Here is a 20,411-nt window from a genome sequence, read left to right as displayed (position 1 = left end):
AGTAAAATACACAGAAACCAAAAATTAATGGAATAGAACAGTTGAAACTGAAGGTGTGAGATCCTCCCAGATGGCAATCAGGGGTGGCCATGACGTCTCACAGAACAGACCCAGCAGCCAGGCGGTCACAGAGGACAGGAAGACGGTGGGTGCCGCCATTCTGGGTAAGGGGCAAGAGAGAAAACTCTGAATACATGCAGAGCTGTGTTCAAGCCAAGCAACTGTAAGAGCTATTTCCGGGATGACTTTGGGCGGGTGAACAGGAACCAGTCCATCAGTCAATGTCCCAGCAAGAAGGCGGCTGTGCCATCCCCTGAGACACAGAAACAGCCATTAGTAGAGGGACCAACTCAGGGCCAAGGCAGGATGCTGAGGAGCTAACGCAGGAAGCCACCCCCACTGAGAGGAAGCAGAACCTCAGAGGAGCCCCGCCGCAGTTGTGGAGAGACGTGGCCTTGGGGGAGGCCATTTGGACTCAGTCCCAACACACCAGTCTGCGGCCGGAGCACAAAGCAAACAGAGACGAGGCACGGACAGACAGGCCTGCGCCCATCAGAGTCTACTCACAGACGCTGGGATATGAACACCATGATTTTCATGTCATGAAATATATTTTTAATTTGTTTTCAACCATTTTTAAAAGGTAAAAAACCATTCACAGGCCATGTATCAGGCCGTGGGCGGGATTCAGCACATGGGCCTGTCTGCAAGCCCCTCTCTGAAGTGATGATATGGCGACACCAACCTGAACTTCTCCTAAAACCAAGACTTTCAAAGCAGACTATGAACGGGAGGGCATCCCTGCACCGGACGCCCCAGCAGCGTGAACGTCAGGCTGCTCGAGAGGAGGACATGGCCCAGCACGGCCCTTCCGTTCTGAAACCCCTGATGCCCAGCAGACAGGAGGGGGCCTCAGCTCTCCAGGCAGCACTGTTTCCAGATCAATGTTAAAAGGAAAACAAGGCACTTATGAAAAATTGGAAGCATTCCAGCTTTTGATACACAAAAGGATTAAGTCCCCAGCGACACCCCACGTGAAAGTCATCACCAGCACGCACAGCTGTTCTTGGGTGGAGACTTCAGCACTGGAGAGCAGGCAGGAGCCGGCCTGAATGAATGACCTGATGCTCCCAGAAGACTCTTCCCAGACCACACAGTGAGCGCCTCACTCACACAGTGCATGCACCCAGACGCTTTGCTGGCTGTATTCTGCTGCTGCTAAACATTTCTAGGAAGTTGTGAAGGTTCATCCCTGCTGATTGGTGACTGAAATTCAGCAGCATCGCTGAGGCTCTGCAGCGTGTGCCAAGGTCAAGTCAAATCATAACAACGTCCTCAATCACCTCCCTGTCAAACCGGGTGCCAGCTGGGCCCCTGTCCTCACAATTCCTGAAAGAAGTTCACCATCTGTGCCGGCGCTGCCTGACAGAGCTCCCTGCAACTCCAAAATGCATTTCTGCACTTCCCACGAGAGAGCTACTCTCCAGAAGCAGCTCCTGTGCACAGGGGTCTGGTTGGGGCTGGGGCGGGCTGAACGTTCGTGCTGTTTCAACAGCCTGTGTGGCAAGCAGCTACCGAGGGGCAGCACATCACCTGGACGCCGAGACGGCATGAAAACGTCCACTTGCCAGAAATGCCAGCCCGTGGACGTTCCTAGAGGAAGACGCGCCAGGTACGAATGGCGGTAGAACAGCAGAACCACGCACAGCTGCCGCCACCACAGGCGAGCACGCTGCCTCCGACCTGAAAACAAAGCGCTTCAAGAGCTTCCCCTCCACCGGTCTGGCTTCCCTTCAACCAGAAACGGGGCACAGGCACCAAGCAAGCGCCTCTGCCTGGTGACACAGAATGTTCTTTCTGGAGCCCAGGGAACAGTCCCATCCTGTGAGCTGATCGCAACTGATGTCACCTTTTTCTTCTTGAAGGGAGACACCAGGATGTAGGGGAACAAGTGAAAGCACTTTTCCTGACTCGAGGTGAAAGGCCCCACTGACTGCCACGCTCAGCAACTCAAGGCCGTCTCCCCTGGCCTCATCTTCTTGGCGTGCCCGTTGGGCCCAGGCGGGGGACTCCGGCGCCGCTTCTTCTCCAGCTGCTGCTGCAGCCTCTCCTCTTTCTTTCTCAGGTAGGAGGTCATGTTGTCAAAGGTGGCCTTGTAGAGACTGCTGAAGCTGGCATCCCCACTGGCAGAGCCTGTGATGGGGGAACAGGGACAGGTGCTGGGTGGGGCAGGAGCATGGAACTCGGCCACAGCAAAGCCCCTGCAGCAGGGAGTTACCTTGTGACACCCAGAGTCCTCGGTGGACCGTGGAGGGTGCCTTCTGGGGTGGCTGCCCACGGTACCCACCTCCTGGGACCCACACCCTGGCTGGGCCCGAGTACTGCCTCCTAACAGAACGGGGCAAGGACGAAGGAGTGTCACGGAAACCAAGGCACCAAGGCTGGGCCTCCACCCTGCCAGCACTCCGCTCACACGTCAGGAGAAAGTCACTGCTGCGCCATGACACCACGAGCCACACTGTGGAGGGGCCCACGTGGCAGGGGACCAGGAGCAGTGGCCTCTGGTCCCCTGTCCTACTGATAACCCGGACTGAGCGGGGTTGGGCCCCACCAGGTGAAGCTGAGGCGGCCACCTGCAGAGACACAGCTCAGGAGTCCGGACCCTTGGCCCACAGCAACAGAGAGACGCTAAGCGTGGGGGCCTGCTGGCATCGAGTGTGGGAGAGCATGTTCCGCAGCCACAGGGAATGGGCACGGAGTCCATCTATTTATCTAAGTGCCAAGGCTTGGGGTCAACGGCTGACCACAGGCACACGGAGATGGCCTCAGCCTAGCCAGGAAACCACAGGCCCAGCCAGTCGCCCGCGCACCAGGGACTGCCTCCAGTGATCTGCTGCTGTGGGACACTCTGCAGCAGCCCTCCCCCGTCCCTCTTCCCACGAGGCCCCCAAGTCTGTACCAAGAACAGGCTGCTCTATTTATGAACAGCTCAGGAGAGCAAGGCCATGCTTTGGCCTGAGCCTGCTGTGCAAGGTGACACTAAACAGGTCCATGCTGGCCATGGCCTGGAGCACAGGGCCATGAGCACTGCCACCTGCAGTCCCTGACACAGCCGGGGACCGGCCCACCCTGGAGGCATTCCTAAAGCAGATCTCAACCGCACTGGGGGCCCAGCCCTGCCTGTCTGGACCCTCAACGTCCTAAGCAAAGCAGGAAGGAGAGGAGCCTCAGAGGCAGGGCCAGCGCCACCCCTCGGGAAACTTGGCAGAAGGCAGTCAGGCCACCGTCAGCGGAAACTCCTCTGACCTGAGTTTGAATCCCTCCAGAGCTCCAAGGAACCTCAGTGCTGACTGGAGGGGCTCTGGCTTTGCAAGGCTTCCTCAGGGGAGCAAATTCTAAACATGAATGAGGCACGTGGATTCCATGCTGGGCTAACCCACCCTGCAGACACCCTCGCCTCCAAGGCTGATTGGTGTTGGCGCAATGGCGCCCCCAGAAGGCAGAGTGGAAATGCTCCTCCAGCGTCCTCCCTCAGCCGGCTGCTCTCCTTCCTGCGGCCGCAACCAACAAATTGCTGACGGATTCCCTCCCCTGAGCTGATTTTGCTCATCAGGACAGTGACCATCCTGCCCGTTCAGCTTCCTGAAGACCCCCCGGGGCCTCTGGCTAGCCCCCCACGAGTCCTCCCAGTGGGGCTCTGACGCACGCAGAGTGGTATCAATTCCCTCGATACCGTGGACCAGGCCTGAGGCAGCACAGCGCCCGCTCCCTCTGGGAGCCACCAGGTGCCAGCCCTGCCCTGGGGACCTCCAGTACCCAACTCGGAAGGCAGCTGGGGAGCGGGAGATGCTGCTCAGATCCTGAGCCCCCAGTTCCTGCGTAGCTCTTGGTAGCCTGACTCCCATGGGGGGGGTCCCTCACTGCTTTGCGCCACCCTCCTCCTGCCCCACCCTACCTTCTGATGAGGGCACACGCTTACCCTTCCCCTATTTACCCACACACCAGATCCCTCAGGTGGGTGGCAGTGTGTGATCTGCTTTCTCTGGGGACCGTGCTGGGCGGGACCCCCAAGGGCAGCCTGTGCCGTGCTCTCACCTTCCATCATGGCCCAGTTCCCATGAAGAACACCGGAGACTTTCTTTAACACAGCGCTCTCAAGAACAGACTGCAGGCAACAAACAGGAAACCTTCATTAGAAAGAGGCACGCCTGAAAACCTGGCACCAGGACGCAACACGCGCTGGCCAGAGAGGCCTGGGGCGGGAGGTCCCCCCTCCTGGTGCCTAGTGACCTCCGTCCGCCTTCCATGAAGACCTAGGGAGGCAGCACCCCCAGCTTGCCCATGACACCAGGGTGAGCTCCTCACACGCAGCTCATCAACCTCAGGGGCCCTGCAGGCGCCCACTGGGGACATCATGTGGCCTGCCACTTCTCAGGTAAAAAGAACTGGATGGCTTAAAAGTGCTTCCAAAGTGCTCAAATGAACTTTGGTAAACTGGGACCTACTCCACTCAACTCCACAGCAACCTCGTGAGACGCAGGGCAGGCAGGGGCATCACTCCCATGTTACCAGGAGCGACATGGAGAAGGTACAGGGCTCACCCCATCCCCCAGCAAAGAAACAGCTCAGCCCAGGGTTCTGTGTCCTGAAGGGCAGTGGGTGGAGGAAGGGAGCTGGGCTCCCCCTACCCCCACCTCCAGAGAAGCAGCTCAGCCCGCTGACCTCGCCCCTTCCTCTGCCGGGGGATCCACGTGCTCCCAGGTGCTCCACCAGTGCCCCAGGCCTGAGGCTGTGCTAACCCAGCTCGCAAGTGTTAGTCCCACACACCCTAGCCACACACTGCCCCCAAAAAAAGAACTGCTGCAGACATCACCACGCAGGACAAGCAGCCATGCCGGCCAGGCACCCAGCTCCCTTAACGCATGGTGGAAGCCCCACCCGCTGCTCCTCAGGACACAGACCCTGGGCCCCAGAAGTGGCCGAGTTGAAAGAGGCTCATGTGTGGACCCAAAAACCTCAGCTGCCAGCCCCCACCCACAGGCTTATGGGACAGCAGGGCCTGGGCCATGAGGAAGGTGCCAAGTCTTACCTGCCACTGGCCGCCCACAGGTCTGCAGAGCACCAGGGGGGCCTCCCGGCAGTCCTGAAGCACCCACAGTCCCTGGGTCTCCTCGAAAGCCACGTCCCACACTTGGTGCTGGAACGCCAGCTGCTGCCTGTATACCAGCTGCTGTCTGCCAGCATCCAGCCGGAAGATGTAGACCACAGGAGTGCTTGCCACGAAGAAAGAGAGCACGATGACTGGGACCGTAGGCCCACGGCACCGCGCCGCAGCCAGCACCCTGGACAGCGCAGCCCTCACCTGCGCCACCTCAGGAGAGCCTGCCCCGAAAGCCCCAGCTGCACCTCTGTGGAGTGCTGGAGCCAGGGAAGCCGCGGGGGGATGCAAGCTTGGTTTAAGTCCTGAGCTCTGGGGTGGCTCGTGGCACAGCAATAGACAACCAGCACGGGACAGGCGGGCAGGGCAGGAGGGCGCAGGCCCTGGCTCAGGCACGGCTCTCCTCTCACACCAGAACAAGCTATGAGACCTCTCCAGACTGTCATAAGGACAAGGTGAAAAGTGCCAAAAGCACCAAAAATAATACCTTTCCTGACACAGAAGCCACTCGGGAAGCAGCCGCGGAACTGCACTCCACCCCGAAACGCGCCTCGTCAGCACTGCCACGCCCAGGGGGTCCCACCCGACCAGCCCCGAGCAGGGAGTGCGGCCAGTGAGGTGAGCGATGCCACCACGGCCGAGCCTGTGGAGAGTCCATCCTCTCAGAACGCCAGGCAGAGGCTGCTGGTGCCCCTCACACCAGGGGAGTTCGACGTCAGGGTGAAGGGCGCTGGCTGAGAGGAGCCCCACCCCCCGCCCTGACGCCGCAGCAGTCATCAAAAGTGACGTTCTCAGAGGGAGCTGCAGGGCCACCACCACCACCGCCTAGGACCTCTTCATTGAGGACGAGGGCCAGTGGCCAACCCGCTAACCCTCCCCCTGCAGGTCTGCAAAACCAGAGGCCATGGATGTGCCACCGCAGCTTACCCGTCGCATAGGAGCGCCACGCAGTTCTCCTGGCACCAGAACGCAATCCTGGACGCGGCCAGCCTCTGAAAGGAGAAGCAGCCTGTTAACTTCACACCACCTAATAATCTAGAAATTTATTAGGGGCTGACACTGGGCACCCGGATCCAACAAGAGCAAAACTGAAGGACGCACAGAGCCCCCGCATATCCAGGAAGGAAAGAGGAAACAGTACGAGAACATTCTGGAATCAGTGGGGAAACGAGGGTAGGTGATTCCGTTTCTCAAGTGAGCAGACATGCCCAGGCAGATGACGAAAGCCCCCAGTGGCTCTGGTGCTCCCTGAAGGGCCTGCAGAGAGTTTAAGTCCTAAGCTCCGGGCAGCAATAGATTAACCAGCACAGTGCAGGTGGGCAGGACGGGACGTGGCTTTCGAGGAGACCCAGGGGCTGTGGGTGCTCCAGGACTGCCAGGAAGTCCCCTGGTGCTCTGCAGGCCTGTGAGCAGCCAGTGGCAGGTGAGACTCGACAGCCTCCAAAGCCAACAAAATGGGTCAGACAGTGAGGAGAGGAGGGAGCAGAGGACACAGGGGCAAGAAAGAGACAGCAGCTACACATGCCACTGTCCTGTAAGCCCCACACTTCCTGGCAGAGGGAAGATTACAAATGAAGAGGCAGGCAGGCGCAGTGGCTCACGCCTGTAATCCCAGCACTTTGGGAGGCCAAGGCGGGTGGATCACCTCAGGTTTGGAGTTTGAGACCAGCCTGGCAAACATGTCAAAACCCCATCTTTACAAAAAAAACCACAAAAATGAGCTGGGCGTGGTGGCACATGCCTGTAATCCCAGCTACTCAGGAGCCTGAGGCAGAAGAATCACATGTGCCCGGGAGGCAGAGGTGGCAGTGAGTCAAGATAGCACCACTGTACTGCAGGTAAGACTCCGTCTCAAAAAAGAAATTTTTTTTTAATGAAGGAGGCCAGGCACAGTGGCTTACCCCTGTAATCCCAGCACTTTGGGAGCCCGAGGAGGGCAGATCACCTGAGGTCAGGAGTTTGAGACCATCCTGGTCAACATGGTGAAACCCTGTCTCTACTAAAAATACAAAATTAGCTGGGTGTAGTGGCGAGCGCCTGTAGTCCCAGCTACTCAGGAGGCTGAGGCAGGAGAATTGCTTGAACCCGGGAGGTGGAGGTTGCAGTGAGCCGAGATCACGTCACTACACTCCAGCCTGTACAACAAGAGTGAAGCTCCTCAAAAGAAAAAAAAAAAATGAAGGAAACTTCCAGGAACCTGAGTCATGTGACCATGGAGGAAAAGGCCTGGTCCTGTCTCACAGCCGCCTAGCAGGGGGCAGAGACCGCACCACACAAGTTCTCTAAGAAACGAAACAGACCCATCGGGAAACTTAACCAAGACTGGGGCATTCAGGGTGCCATGAGATGGCTGGACGATGCTGGAGTGGGCCCGGCCCCGGCCCTGCCCCACCTGGCTGGCAGACCCACAGAGGTGCGTGCTCGAGCACCTGCATTCCTTCCACTTCAGAGCAGGATTAGAGGCCTTCCTGTACATCCACTGTCTGCAGGCAACAGTGAGACAGATTATTGCCCACTGACATGACAACACACCTTCAGAATTTGAAATACAAGATTTCCCTCCCACAGGAAGAAGTCTGGCATTGAGAGCAAATGTTTCCAATGGTGAAGTGACTTTTCCACTCAAGCCAAGCGACTGCAGGTGCCTACACACACCTACACACAGTCAACAGGAGTGAACAGAAGCAGCTACCTGGGGGGCCTGGGGGTCCGCTGGTTCCTGCAGACTGGCCAGGTGACAGCAGTGTAGCTGGCGGCCGCTCCTGTACTCCCAGAGCCTCAGTGTGCCATCCTGCATACACCAAACACACAGGTTAGCACACGGTCTGGGGCTGCTGTCGGGTAAGGTGACAGAGAGGACAGTGGGGTGTGGTTGGGGGGTCCACTCAGTGGCAGCCATGCTGCCCGCCCTCCGTTATTAAAGGCTCTCTGCTCTGACTGCGTAAAGAGCTCATGCAAATCATCAAGAAAAACAGTGGAGACGGGAAGGTAACGGATTCCCTGCTTCTCCAGTGCCGACATGCCCAGGCAGATGACAAAGGCAATGAGGCAGATCCCAGCAAAACGAGCCAAGGACACAGGCGGCCAGGCTGTCACCTGCCAGGAGGCCAGACCACAACTGCTGTGCCTGGGCCAGGCAAAGACACTTCAGCCATCAAGCATTCTCACCGGGAGACACGTGTGAGCTCACAAGCACGTGGCCATGTCCACCTCACTAAGAATGAGAGAAGGACATGGTCATCGGCAACCGTCCCATGACAACCGGTTCAAGCCTTCAGGAAGGCCACACACGAACCAAGAGCCTCCACGCCCTAAAATCATCATAAATGGGAAAAAGGGATTCTTTTTTCTTGGTTTTATCTGTTGTTATTTTTTATTGAGATGGCGTCTATGCCACGCTTCCCACTGCAGCACAGTTGCTATTCACGGGCTTAATCCTGGCTCACTGCAGCCTCTATCTCCCAAGCCCACGCAATCCTCCTGCCTCAGCCTCCCAGTCGCTGGGACTACCAGCGTGAGCCCCCACACCTGGCTTAAAAAAAATGCATTACAGCACTAATTAATGGAAAAAAATAAATCAATGCTCACTAAATCTAATGAGAGAGCGTCTGTACGCTATTTGTGGGATTTTTTTTTTTTTTTTTTTTTTTTTTGCGATGGAGTCTCGCTCTGTTGCTCAGGCTGGAGTACAATGGCAGTCTCAGCTCACTGAAACCTCTGTCTCCTGAGTTCAAGCGATTCTCCTGCCTCAGCCTCCCGAGTAGTTGGGATTACACGCATGAGCCAACATGCCCGGCTAATTTTTGTATTTTTAGTAGAGATGAGGTTTAACCATGTTGGCCGGGCCGTTCTCACACTCCTGACCTCAAGCAATCCACCCTTTGCCTCCCAAAGTGTGGGATTACAGGCGTGAGCCACTGCGCCTGGCCTTTGTGAGTATTTTTAAGTGACTGAAAGAAAAAGATGAAAAGTAAATACCCCAAACAGCTAACAGCAGATGTGTATCCTCTGAGTGCCGGGGTAAGAGTGGATGTATGAATGCATGCACACACATGCATGCGCACATACAAACCCACACATGCACACACACACTCATACATACACGCACACATGCACATACTCACATGCCTACACATACCTGCACACATGTGCGCGCGCGCGCGCGCACACACACACACACACACACACACACACACCTTGCCACAAATTTGGCAGATAAACATCGAGACCAGCACACACATCTACAGGCGTTTCCACTCATCCCAAATCTCTCTACAATGAAAAAGATATTTACTAACCATGAACCCACTAGGCAGGAAGAGAAGAGAAGGCAGCCATTGAAGACGAGGAAGCCTGGGGGCTAGAGGCCAGGAACAAAGGCATCGGCCACAGAGAAGCCACAGAGGCGCCAGGGCCTGCCAGACCAGGCCGGGCCAGGCAGCCTGAAGGCCAGGGTGGCAAGGGGAGCTGTCAAATGTCTTTCCAAAGAGACATGAGACCTCCCCAATGTATGCTGAGCCCAAACTCCAGGCCAGCACAAGGCTCCCGGGAAATGGAAGTGAGAGGCCCTGGTCTCGGGGACGCCAAATACTCCCGGAGGAGAGAGCCATCCAGCACTTCACGCTCATCTGCAGAGCCCCGGGGACAGACCCCAACAAGAGTGAAGGCCAGGACAAGAGACCGACTGACACAGTACCACGGGGCCCACAGGCAAGGGGCTGCTGCCCACGCTCAGGTCTGCTCGGAAGCCCCTCCGGCCCCGCCCTGGGCACACACCCAGACTCCGAGGCAGCCAATGCTGATTCCCATCACACCCAGGCAGACAGGATCGCCAGACACCTGAGGAAAACCTCCAGTGCCCTCCAAGAAGGAGAGTCCAGCTGTCACGCCACGCACCCGTGGCAGATGGCTGCAGGTTTCCACAGGAAGGGCATCGGGAAACTGCACAGGAGCAGCCAGCTGGAGAGCACAGAGGGCAAGGCCTCCCAGGCTCCAAGGGAAACCGCTTCAACCAGGATTTCTATGTCAAACCAACAATCAGGCCTCGAAGAGATTAACGATATTTCCAGAAAGGCAAAGTCACAAAACACTAACACTCCTCGCACCTTCTAGTGGCTACCAGATAACGCGTTCGACTCCAACAAAGGTGCAACCATAAGTGACAGATGGAGCCTGGGAAGGCTTCTCTGCCTGTGGAAGATTTTCTTCATGATGATGAAAAAGACTGGACAATGCACCACAAAACGCTGACGAAACCTGACCCTGACCCTGACCTTTGGAGACTCCAGCCAGAATGTTCTGTTCTCAGACCACGTGGCTGTGCGTTCATTTGGAGACCAGGAACAGGAGGCTTCAAATGAAGCCAAATCAGAGAATGAACGCAGGGGCAGCCGGAAGGTCCATTGGCCACCCTGCCACACCACACAAGGCCACCGTCACAGACAAAACAGGGAAGGGCAGCGAAGAGGAAGGTGGTGGCGTGTGGGCGACAATTCCTAGGTCCACAAGACAGACCCTGTGAGGAATCCAAAGCCTTCACTTTGGCAAAATCACTCACAACACTTCTACCGTATTCCTCAGAGGAAACACACCTCTCGTCACTAAACTGTAAGGCTTCCAGGACCCAATGCTGGGACACACAAGCTGTACTCAGCAAGCAAAAATCCTCCGCAGTATCCAGGTGCAGGGTCTCAAGCAGGTGGTCCCAGCTACTCGGGAGGCCAAGGAGGGAGGTCACTTGGGCCCAGGAGTTTGAAACCAGCTTGAAAAATGTAACAAGACCCCATCTCAAAAAAAAAAAAAAGAGAGACAAAAAATGCAGCCAGTAATGGGATGGACTCAGACCCCTCCAGGAGTCAGAGAGGCCCCCATCTCCTGCTTCTCCCTGAGATCCTCATCCCTGATCCTGTCATAGAAAGTGCGGCCACCTTCAGAAGGGAGCTGTCCACGCACCCGTTCTAGATTATCGCCTGTGCGAACACACAGGCACCTACGCACACCCCACACACAGTCCTGAATGAGCTGCTGCAAGCGGGGAGCAAGCCATGGGCAGCTCCAAGATTTGGAAACAAGCACCATCTAGTGGACAGCCACGGACAGCACGCGGCCAGCAATCTAGAGGGGCCAGTTCTAGGGGGCACCCACCCCACCCTCCCTGCTGGCCGCAGAATCCAGAGGTGAGTGACGCGGGGCTAGGAATACTTACCCCAGAGGAGGACAGCAACAGCCCGGGCTCAGTGGGCACCACGGAGATTCGGCTCACAAACCTGTGAGAGCGAGAGAGAAGCAGTAGCTAGCCCATGCCCGCGGCCCCTGGACAGGGTGAGGGAGGCGAGGGGGTCATTCCTGGGTCTCCTGGGTCCCCAACAGCACAGGAACCTCTAACCCAGGCCACTCCTCAGCCATGCCTGCCAGAGACTCAACCTCGTCTGTGCCCCTCTGCAGTGGCTCTGCTCAGCTGCACCCCCACAGGCCCCTAGCACCCACCCTTGCCTGAGGCACCTGCACTGTGACAAAAGGAGCCCTGGCGGAGCCTCAAAGCACAGCACATGGGTAGGAGGGTGCGGGGGAAGGAGGGCAGGCGGGACGAGGACTGGGAGGAGGGCAGCCAAACCCACGGACAGAGTCCAATCAGGGCCCTCTTGGCCCCTCAGTGACAACTCTGAGTGACCTGGCCAGAGAGCTGGCTCTGCTGAGCCGGCCCAGTCGTCCTGCAAGGGTGTGGCCTACCACAGTACAGGACTCAAAGTCACAGGCACGCCCCCATCAGAACAGCCATGAAGAGTGACCCAGGCAGCCCAGCTCTCCTGGAAACCCATCCTGGCTCGATCACCTGCAAGGGTGACAAGGCCTGTTTTTCTTCCCACTGTAATAGTGACCTCAAGCAATCCCTCATTCACGGGGTCCCCAGGGACTCCTGGAATGGGGTGGCCCGTGAGGCTCCCTTCATGTCCGCCAGTCACAGCCTCCACTACCTTGGGCCAGCCATTGCCTGGCCTGGGCCTCGTCCCGCAGCCACTGCCCTGCACGGCACCGCAGCACCGAGGGCTGGCTTTTTATCGCAGACCCTCCGAAAGGAAAAGACAGCAGCCCACGGCCCAGGGCAGACAGGGCCCAGGAGGGCCTGTGCAGAGGGTCCGAGCAGCCTCACAGTTCTCAACAGGAAAGGACAGAAACCAGTTCCCATGGGTTTGAAAGAAAATCTCAAAAAATAACTTGTTCAATCACTGCAGTGTCTGCTGAGCGCTTACTTGTGCCAGGCACTGCGCTGGGGGCTGCAGACAGCAGCGGGCACAACCGGCCCACAGAACCACTCGGACGCGGCGGAGGCGGCCACAAACCCTGCAATGTCGGCAGAGGGCGAGGAGTAGCGCCGACCAGCAGAATTGTAGCTCCAGCCACACGCAGGGGCCACAGGGATTTGTTTGCCACTTGCCGGCCACCGTATCGAAAAGCAAAAGAGCAGGTGAAGTTGATTTTAATACTATGTTTTTATTCAATACTATCCAAGTGATGAGGCATTTCCCAAAGGGGTGGGAAACGTGCTCCCGTCAGCAGAAACCTCCGTCACACACCTGGTGAGGCAGGGGAGCTACAGAGACCCCAGCGGGAGACGGTGGAGGGGAGGGGCCAGGGTGCTGCAGGCCAGAGAACTCCAGAGCCGCATCACCAGGGAACTAAATGCAGGCCAAAACAAGCTAGCCTGAGACACACACAGTGACTGGCCTTCTTCAATGGGAAATGCATCCCTTCAAAACCAGGAACACACAGGGAACCTCGGCACTGAATTCCCTCCCTCCAGTTTCTTCCACTGCTTCAAATACTGTATTTTAAAACATTTCAGGCAATTACACTAAGCACTTTTCCTTTGTGTAAATTCTAATTGGCCTTTTGTGTGAAGGAGAAGCGGGCATTCAGAAACACCTCCGCACAAGTGCTGGCAGAGCTGGCTGCCACGAGAGAGGCCACTGGCAAAGGCCACCACCTGGGCGCAGAGGCAGCTTCATTCTTGGACAGCTGGAATCACTAAGGTGCGCCCTCGCCCCCATCACACCCATGGTGCAGAGGTCTCCACGCTGAGACAGGACCCTCCCGGAAACACGCCCTCTCGTTTGCTCAGGACCAATAGGGGGCACCTGCAGACTGTACCTAACAACGCAGCGTGAACCCCACGCTTTCGAGGCTTCCGCAGGCAGCACCCACGGCACCTGCAGTGACCAAGCACAGGCCGCTGTCACCGGGTGGGGCCTCGCTGGCTAGTGGCACCCGCTGAGCCGTAAGCTGACGCTGTTTCCAATAGGAGCTTCTTTCTGCTGCTGGGCAGGAAGGGGGCACTCACTCTGTGTGTCCCAAGCAGAAAGACTCAATGCTGTGGGGTGCGGCGGCCCAGCTGACTCGGATCTTCTCGTCCCGGTCTGCAGTGAGGATGAAGCGGTCATCAGGACTCACAGCCTGCATCACCAGGGGCCAGAAAAGAAAGAGCTGCTCGCCTGGGCCTTCCCCGAATCAAGTCCCTCATGGAAACAGGGAGCCTGCAGCCCAGCTGCCAAGAGGCTGCGGCCTTCGAGGACAGACCAGGGTGGCTCCCCCGTCCTCCCACCCCTCCATCTAATCGCTGGCCCTCCTCCTCCCTCCCTAGGCGGTCCCTGGCCGCCTCCAGCCCACACTCGGTGCTAGGGCAGGCTTCTGGGGCGTGGCCATGCCACAGTTACCCATCTGTCTCCCGCACCTCAGCACATCCAGGCCCCACACTCCCATTTCCACCCGCCCCAGGCCTGCTGCACCCTCCTGCCCAACACCAGGGTTGCTTCCTCGCCTTCCTGTCCCATGTGTCCCCACACCCAGCTGTTGCCAAGTCCCCAGTGAGGTTCCCCTGACACCCTGCACCTGCCGTTGTTCCTGATAGTCCCTGCTGTGTCCGATCCCAGCTCTACCACCCGGGCTGTGGGCCTGGGCCCTCTAGGGCTCCAGGAGTCTGTGACACAGGACAGGCAGGGTGGGGTGACAGGGGCTGCTGGGAGCAGTGCCGAGGTGATGCTCCTATAGCACCTGGCACAGCCCTGGGCCAAGGAGGCGGAGCCAGAGGCTCACAGCCGTACCTGCTTCTCCCACACCTTCACTTCCGACCTGGGGTCACACCACTGACTCACCTGCCTTTGTTCTCCCTGCTGTCTGCTTCACCTTCCTAAATCCTGTTCCCACCACTCTCCTGCTCCGAAATCTGCAGAGGGCTGTCCCTGCTACAGGAGAGCCCCACTCTCCCCACCAGATGCTGGGGCACAGGCCGGGCAGACATTGGCTCAGCTGTGCCCCACATATCACGTCCCCCACATACCACATCTAACAGCATGGACAGGTGCCCCAGCTCTAGCTGGCCACATCCGTGAGGCTCCAGCACCGAAAAGGAGTACACGTCTCCAGACTTGTCGGCCACCAAGACCTTCTCCTCAGAGGCCGTGAAGGTCAGGGCCGTACACCTCCTCGCCACCGTCCTAAAAGGCCAGAGAGACGCCCCCGTTAGGTTTCAGGAGCAGCGCAGGGTCCTCGGCTGCCCAGCGGGCTGCGTGGGCGGTGGCAGGCACAGGCGCCTGGCCATATGCTGTTTCCAGCTGCTGAAGATGGGGCCAAATCATTCAGCAATGCTGATAACTGGAACACAGCCAATGTCTTCAACACATTTACTTTCACCACTTTTTCCTTTAAGAACATTGCTCCTGATGGTGGGATCTAGGTGGTGGATAAATGGGTGACAAAATTCTCAACTTTCCTGTGTTTGAAAACTGTCAGCAAGAAACGGGAGAATGGTTCCTTGACCCTAGTCTTCATCGTGCATTGAGGGAGACACCAGCCCTCTCCATAAACACCGCCACTGTCAAGGACAAGGGCAGGCACCAGCCTCTAGGGCACCCCAGCCTTGCCACTCCCCTGACGCACACTGACTGCTGCTGCTCAGACCAGGAGCCTCAGACAGACAGCTGTGCCCCGTGCCCTGCAGAGGGAAGGACCCAGCCCAGGGCAGCTGTGAGGCAGCACGTGAGCCTCCTCGGGAGGAAGCACCACTATCCAGCACGTGAGAGAGGCCTGCGCTCCCCAGTCCACATCCAGATCAGCACATCCACGAATCCAACCTTGACCCAGACTCATGGATGCACCAGTTACAATGCAGCAGGTCTACACGCTGGTTCAGTAAGAAACAAAGTCCCAGTTCCCTCCCTCTCTTTAACCAGGGCGCATGGCCACTGCTTCCTGGGCAATAATTTTCCACACCATATCTGCTCGGGTCTCCTTCGGTATGTACGTCCTCTCCACAAGGCAGCGACCCATGTTCTGTTTTACATAGACAGGGGTTGTAACAGAGCTGCCCACACACGCAGTTAGCCGCACGGCCTCGCTGCAGAGCGGCGGCCAGCCCAGCTTCCCCACCCCCAGGGCTGTGGCAGCGCCCACTGCCCAAAACACAACCAACACCAGGCAGGCAAGCACAGGGCGCCTGGCCCACTGCGGCCAGAAATGGGGACGGAAGCTTCAGGAACGCTGTTCCCAACAAGGCCCCTGTGTTTCTCTCAGGGCCAGGGGGACAAAAGGACAGAAAAAAGCGGGCATGGCCTTGGGGCCACAGTGCGGACCCGACGCAGCTCCCCTCCCCGACCCCTGCAGCCGAGCAGCGGAGCTGCAGCAGGAGGCCGAAGGGAGGCATGGTGGGTGAACAGGAGAAAACGAGGACTAAGAAACATAACTGGGCTCTGGGGCGGGATGAATCCGAATTCTCAGGGTGTGCTGCAACTTAAATGCCCTGCACTGCGCCAGCCACACAGCCCCCAAAGTCTGATGGGCTCATTAAGCAGCTGCCACAAACATGACCATGGTGGCACAGAGGGGCAGCCCAAGAGGACGCCACGGGGACGGGGGATGGATCTGGACTCACGGGATGCTCATCCCCCCACAGGCTGGACGGCATGTGGCAGGGATGGCCCCCGACACTGCACCTCCTGCCTAGCTCAGCAGAGGGCGCTGCTCCTAGTCCCTTCATCCTGCACCAGCTGGGACTCCCACCCAGCCTCTCCAGCTGGACTTATCCTGGCATCAATTCTAGTATGCAGCTGAGCCATACTCGTGGGCTTGGGTGCCAGGATCTGAGGGAGGTCACAGCATGGGGCAGGTCACTGGACCAATGGCAGGCCGGCCTGTCACTCAAGTGGAGGCACAACCCTGCCCACCTTCCGACCCCCAGCCTGTGCGGGGTCTCGGGTATCAGCTCTCCCTCCACAGTGGCTGAGTTCGTCACCCAGAGACCAGCAGAACCAGCAAGCAGGCACCTGTCTCCATAGGCCCCTCTGTCCTCCACCAGGAGTCCAGTGGCTGAGCCCTGAGCCCCCTCCAGAGCACTGAGGATACCAGCGCCCTCCTCTAGCCCACCCCCCGACACCCACAGTCCAGCAGCCAGGCGCTCCCTCTCCATCCCACAGGCAGAGCCAATCCGATGGTTTCCCGGGCTCTGCCTTTCCCATATGCTGCTGTGGCTCTCACGGGCATTTTCGGAAACACGGATTCCACTGGGAGGATTTCTCCCTCATAAATGCACATGTCAAAATCAAATGCATCACTTGTAACCCTGCATCCTCATCTCGTTTGGAAAACCTGGCCTCAGTCCCTCGGGCCAAGAGCCTCCTGACTGCCCAGGTCGCAGGCACTCTGGCCTCTGAGGCTCTCAGCTGCGACCTGGGAAAGAACCCTTGCTGCCTACAGCCCGCATCCTGCCTGTGCTTCAAAACGCTTCAACGGGAGCTTCCCAGCAGCAGCACAGTAACAAAGCGGCTGCTGGACAGAGCCTGGGCTTTCACCCAGCTCAGGGAGTACCGCAGGGGTGCAGGGCCTCAGTGAAATGCACACAGGCCACACCAGCACATGGAAGCCCTAAAACGGAATGGAGGTGGATGTGCTAAGGGTGGGCGGCTCTCTGGGGAGAGGGTGCATCCCAATCCCAGAGTCAGCATAAAAAGCCTCCGGGTATGGGGAGTGGCCCCCATGTTTGTGGACCAGCCGCAGGGTGCCACCTGCTAGCTCAGCACAGTTCTCCTCACCCCGGTCCTTTCCTTACCCGATGCCCCTTTCCCTGCCCCACTCTCATCCCCCAGACCTACTCCCCTGCCTCAATAATCCCCTCCAATTTCCCACTGAGAAAGAGTAAAGATTTCACTCCACCCAATGCTGAAAAGTTCACAAACCCACAGTTCTAAAGGAATTTAAAAAGAGAATTCAGAATGGCCGGACATGGTGACTCACACCTATAATCCCAGCACTCTGGGAGACCAAGGTGGGCGGATCATGAGGTCAGGAGTTCAAGATCAGCCTGTCCAATATGGTAAAACCTATCTCTACTAAAAATTACAAAAATTAGCCAGGCATGGTGGCCTGTGCCTGTAGTCCCAGCTACTTGGGAGGCTGAGGCAGGAGAATCGTCTGAACCTAGGAGGTGGAGGTTGCAGTCAGCCAAGATCATGCCACTGCACACTCCAGCCTGGGCGACAGTAAGACTCTGTCTCCCAGAAAAAAAAAAAAAGGTATTGAGGAATTTGCCAACTGATGTTGAAAGTGGCAGTTAACTTCCCACCTTCTCCAACCGTCCCACAGTTTAGAGAAAGGGGAGGCAGCAATGCGCACGCTGCACCAAGGTCAGGGGAAATCCCAGGCCACACCATTGAGGCCAGATTTTGTTATCTGCTGCCTGGACTGCATCAAATCACATGGTCCGTCTTCCACACCACCTAAGGCAAACATTTCTACACAAAGTAATACGGCTGATATCACTTTCAAAACCAAGATCAGGCCGGGCGTGGTGGCTCACGCCTGTAATCCTAGCACTTTGGGAGGCCGAGGTGGGTAGATCACCTGAGCTCAGGAGTTCAGGACCAGCCTGGCCAATGTGGCAAAACCCCATCTCTACTAAAACTACAAAAATTAGGTCAGGCGTGGTGGCTTGTTCCTATAACCCCAACTACCCAGGAGGCTGAGACAGGCAAATCGCTTGAACTCAGGAGGCGGAGGTTGCAGTGAGCCAAGACCATGCCACCGCACTCCAGCCTGGGCAATAGAGAGAGATGCCCCCACCCCCTGCCAAAAAAAAAAGAGAGAGGAATGCACAGTTCAAGGGGCATTGCCAGGAGCCAGCCACTGTTCCTTGCTCACGCAGGATGCTGATCCCTCATCCCAAGTGCTCTGGACCAAGAGTGCTTCTGCACTTCAGATTTTTTCAGATTTTGGAATATTTGCAAATATGTACTGGCTCAGCCTCCCTAATCCAAAACTCCAAAATCCAAACATTCCACTGAGCACGTCCTTCAAGCATCTTGTCCAAGTCAAAAGCTTCTGGATTCTGGGGCATTTTGAATTTCAGATTAGGAAAACTTAAACTAGCTGCACTGCCCACTCTCGAAGTGTGCTTTTTGGTTTTTTATAGACGAGAGCTCACTATGTTATCCAGACTGGCCTCGAACTGCTGGCCTCAAGAGATCCTTTCGCCTTGGCCTCTTGAAGTCCCGGGATTACAGGTGTGAACCACCATGCCAGCCTCCCGGTGTTTGATCAGGTGTTTAAATACAGAGAATCGCACCAGCACACGACCTTCAAAGAATGAGTCAACACGGCAAGACATCTCCCTCTTAGCAAAGCACCTGCACACAAGGCTGAAGAGGCCCGGCCACCCACACAGGCTGCAGCGGTGTCTGCGCCCACCACAGGCCCCCACTCAGGAGCTCTTGCCCTCAAATGACCTCCTCTGAGAAGCTGACTGCCACAGGCAACAACATGAGTGGAGAGAATTCTAGATTCCTCCGTCCTCGGACCATGCATGATGGCAGGACCAGAGGCCCCAGCCCTCTGGAGGAGTCGCAACCCCTGCAGGAGCCCTGGGCCTCCGCGTTTCCGTCACAGTGAAGAAGCTTGGCTGTTAGGAACCAGGGGACAGCGGACAGGCTGACTGGACATCCCCTTTCTCCAAGTTCAAAGTGAGACACTACCTCTGGACAGTGAGCCCACACTGAGTTCGAGTGACATCCCACTCATGTCTCCATCTTTCTGGCAAGCTCAAGGCCAGCGGCACATGGCCAGATCCAGCCTCCTCCCACCCTCAGCGGGCAGCGGCTACTCCTCAGTGTCTGGTACCAAACATCAAAAGCCTTAGCACTGGGTACGCCTGTGATTAGTGAAGAAGTAACCTTGCCTTTGGCCTCATCTCCAAGAGCAGGGGCCTCAGGCCCCACAGGCAACCTAAGAACGTGATTTAGGGCAATGGCCTGGGCCACAAGGTAGCCCCTCCACCTCTGCAGGGGCTGGGAGCTAAAGGTCAGCCACCCGGACAGCATGTGATCCATGCAAACAAAACCACTGGACACCGGGGCTGGGGAAGCTCCACTGTGTGTGCTGTCACACATCAGTGCCAATACCAACGCTGTCCACGCCTCCACTGGCAAACCTGCTCTGACTCAAACTTCCCAGGGTATAAAGGCAGGAAGAGGTACAAGGTAACAGTAGCATTTGAATAGTGGAGCAGTGGAAACAACCTAATGGCCCAGCTACAGGGAGTGACAGTGTGGTCAGCACTGCCTGGGGGACAACAGGCTCCAGGCTGGCACTGACGCCACAGTGTAGCACACGCAGCTGCCGTCCACCAGGAGAGCCTGGCCCCAGGCTCATCACAAACTGAGGCTCCAGGTGGGGAGATTCAGGGTGTTGTTACTGTTCTCACTTTGTACTTCTCAGTATAATTTTCTTATGGACAAAACCAAAGGATTAAAAAGGCAAAAGGTAGCACGGGGGGACCCCAAACTGTGCTCCAGAGGAAGCAGACAGAAGTGAGAATTTGCTCCCGACTTCTACGACCCCGCTCACCATGGCTGAACGGGAACCCACACGTTCCGCTGACATCTGAGTAACTGGACCACATCTGAGATTCACGGACGCACCAGCGCACAGATCCCAGCTCTGCACCTGTTCTCCCCCCAGGGCTTTGAGGTTTTGTCAGCTCAGGCAAGGGTACTGGAAAATGCTAATCCAGTCTCGGCGGTTACCCGTGCAGCTCACCCTACACACCTATGCCACAGAAAGGCTGTATAAGAGTGACACTTTGGGAGATAGGCTCATTTTGTAAAAATAAGAGTCCTAATATAAAGAGCTCCTACAAACCAATAAACAATACCCCAATAGAAAAACACAGAATATGAAAACACTGTAACTGTTGTGTGTAAACTGTTCTTAT

General features: G+C 57.1%; 1 protein-coding gene across 4 annotated transcripts in view; it reads right to left on the bottom strand.

Annotated features, from left to right (window-relative positions):
* Positions 1–592: 592 nt before the first annotated feature.
* WDR4 (WD repeat domain 4) overlaps positions 593–20,411 on the bottom strand; it is a 28,109-nt gene continuing 8,290 nt past the window's right edge. For all 4 annotated transcript variants that reach the window (XM_017538578.2, XM_017538571.2, XM_017538572.2 and 1 more), the window contains 8 exons: positions 14,493–14,649; positions 13,497–13,609; positions 11,364–11,424; positions 7,851–7,949; positions 6,086–6,150; positions 5,090–5,273; positions 4,096–4,165; positions 593–2,193 (listed from right to left, as the gene is read on the bottom strand). In XM_017538578.2, the coding sequence (XP_017394067.1) occupies positions 2,003–2,193; positions 4,096–4,165; positions 5,090–5,273; positions 6,086–6,150; positions 7,851–7,949; positions 11,364–11,424; positions 13,497–13,609; positions 14,493–14,507 (798 nt within the window). In that variant the 5' untranslated portion in view covers positions 14,508–14,649 and the 3' untranslated portion in view covers positions 593–2,002. The remainder of the gene's footprint in view (positions 2,194–4,095; positions 4,166–5,089; positions 5,274–6,085; positions 6,151–7,850; positions 7,950–11,363; positions 11,425–13,496; positions 13,610–14,492; positions 14,650–20,411) is intronic.

This window comes from Cebus imitator, unplaced genomic scaffold (genome assembly GCF_001604975.1).
Source record: "Cebus imitator isolate Cc_AM_T3 unplaced genomic scaffold, Cebus_imitator-1.0 Scaffold112, whole genome shotgun sequence".
NCBI classification, from domain to species: domain Eukaryota; kingdom Metazoa; phylum Chordata; class Mammalia; order Primates; family Cebidae; genus Cebus; species Cebus imitator.
This window is presented reverse-complemented; position numbering and strand designations above follow the sequence as displayed.